We start from the raw sequence: 2,455 nt of genomic DNA, 5'->3' as shown, positions 1-2,455 counted from the left end.
TATATTTAGGATCATGTTAAACAGCAGTGGTTTATATTTAGGATAATGTTAAACAGCAGTGGTTTATATTTAGGATAATGTTAAACAGCAGTGGTATTCACTAAGTTGACGGTTTATATTTAGGATGTTTTACAGTTTTGTCATTGTATATCTTACTTTAAAATTATCTTATTTATTTATTTAATATATTTTACATGTGATAAAATCCTTGAAAGATATCAAAATTCTGGGAGTTTACTGGTAAACTTTGAAAGTTTTCAGTAATATACCTTCCTTTTGCAACCTTAGTTATCAGATCCTGTCACCATGCTCGGAACCTGTGAAAATAGGACAATAACTTCCCAATGAATCATTAACTTAAACGTTCAAAGTGCTCTCTGTGGGATCCAAACCTGTTGAAACAGCTATAACATCTATCACTATCTAAGTGTAACAGTATAACTTTAGACCGTCCCCTCGCCCCGACACGGGCGCGAACCAGGAACCCTCTGCACACATCAACAACAGTCACCCATGAAGCGTCATTACCCATCGCTCCACAAAAGCCGCGGCCCTTGCAGAGCAAGGGGAAACACTACTTCTAGGTTTCAGAGCAAGTGACGTAACTGATTGAAACGCTATTAGCGCGTACCCGCTAACTAGCTAGCCATTTCACATCCGATACATAAGGACAAAGCAGCCATCTTCCTCCACTCCATCCCTCTCTTAACTTGGACTCGTAAGGGGATTTAGGAAAGATACAAATGAAGGAATTATGGGTATTATGTCAAAATGAGCTTCCGCTTTCAGCGGCGGCACGCATGCATGTGCCTTCATGCATACGTAGTCGTTGTGAATTTGTTAGATTACTTGTTAGATATTACTGCATTGTCGGGAACTAGAAGCACAAGCATTTCGCTACACTCGCATTAACATCTGCTAACCATGTGTATGTGACCAATACAATTTGATTTGAAGTAAACAGAGACATTGGTTACATCTGTGTCCATATTGTCCATGAGCTTTAGCTTTACTGTGGAGTGTTATACAAGTGGCTAGTACAGTTGATATTTACTATCACACTTGGCTTCTCTCTCATGCTGTATGTGGGTGTGTGGGTGCATATTAGTAAACATCTGTATCCTCCTCAGATCTGTTTATGAACAAAAATGGCTACCTTCGCCAACCACTCAACAAATGGGAGCAGCGGGCACAGCTGGCGCTGTCAATTCAAGGAGGACTTCAAGTACATCCTGCTTCCTGTCAGCTACACTCTGGTCTTCGTGATTGGCCTAGCCCTGAACTTCACGGCCATGTACGTGATCCTGTTCCGTACGAAACGCTGGAAGCCCTCCACGGTGTACATGTTCAACCTGACAGTGTGTGACACCCTCTACATCCTCACCCTACCCTTCCTGATCTACTACTACGCCGACAAGAACGACTGGCCCTTCAGCGAGCCGTTCTGCAAACTCATCCGCTTCCTGTTCTACGCTAACCTCTACGGTTCCATCCTGTTCCTGTGCTGCATCAGCCTGCACCGCTTCCTGGGTGTGTGCTACCCGATGAGGTCCCTGAGCTGGGTCAGCGCCAGGAGAGCCCGGCTGGTGTCTGTGGCGGTGTGGGCGTGTGTGTTGATGTGCCAGGCTCCCGTGCTCTACTTCTCACGCACCAGGGACGAGGGGACGGAGAGGGTGTGTTTCGACACGTCCAGTCCAGAGTTATTTCATGACTTCCTGGTGTACAGCTCGGTGGTGTCTGTCCTGATGTTTGCCTTCCCCTTCATGGTGGTTATGGTGTGCTATGGACTGATGGTGAGGAAGCTTCTGGAGCCCACCTGGGGGGCAGGAGGGAGCCAGTCGAGGGGAGTCGGGGGGCTCGCTGCTCATCGCTCCAAACAGAAGTCTGTGAAGATGATCATCATTGTGTTAGCAGTGTTCATGCTGTGTTTCCTACCCTTCCATCTGACCAGAAGTCTGTACTACTCCCTCAGATACCTGGAGCAGATGGACCCCTCCCAGGTACAGTACCACAGCCACTGGAATACTACGCTTTTAAAGGCTGCCTGGTTCTCCCTTTCACCCAAGGTGCAGGAGTCTGGCTGCAGATAGCTCTCCCTTTCACCCAAGGTGCAGGAGTCTGGCTCCAGATAGCTCTCCCTTTCACCCAAGGTGCAGGAGTCTGGCTCCAGATAGCTCTCCCTTTTACCCAAGATGCAGGAGTCCTGGCTCCAGATAGCTCTCCCTTTTACCCAAGGTGCAGGAGTCTGGCTCCAGATAGCTCTCCCTTTCACCCAAGGTGGAGGAGTCTGGCGCAAGATAGCTCTCCATTTTAACCCAAGGTGCAGGAGTCTGGCTCCAGATAGCTCTACCTTTCACCCAAGGTGCAGGAATCTGGCTCCAGAGTAGCTCTACCTTTCACCCAAGGGTCAGGAGTCTGGCTCCAGATAGCTCTCCCTTTCACCAAGTGCAGGAGG

At 47.9% G+C, this 2,455-nt stretch overlaps 1 protein-coding gene across 1 annotated transcript in view; it reads left to right on the top strand.

The window, feature by feature from the left end:
• Positions 1-2,455, top strand: part of LOC112074253 (P2Y purinoceptor 2-like) — a 19,249-nt gene that overhangs the window by 11,205 nt on the left and 5,589 nt on the right. The window contains exon 2 of the mRNA XM_024141452.2: positions 1,131-2,000. Coding sequence (XP_023997220.1) covers positions 1,149-2,000 — 852 coding nt within the window. The 5' untranslated portion in view covers positions 1,131-1,148. The remainder of the gene's footprint in view (positions 1-1,130; positions 2,001-2,455) is intronic.

Source organism: Salvelinus sp. IW2-2015, unplaced genomic scaffold, assembly GCF_002910315.2.
Source record: "Salvelinus sp. IW2-2015 unplaced genomic scaffold, ASM291031v2 Un_scaffold2550, whole genome shotgun sequence".
NCBI classification, from domain to species: domain Eukaryota; kingdom Metazoa; phylum Chordata; class Actinopteri; order Salmoniformes; family Salmonidae; genus Salvelinus; species Salvelinus sp. IW2-2015.
The sequence above is the reverse complement of the archived record's forward strand: the minus strand, read 5'-3'. Positions and strand labels throughout refer to the sequence as shown.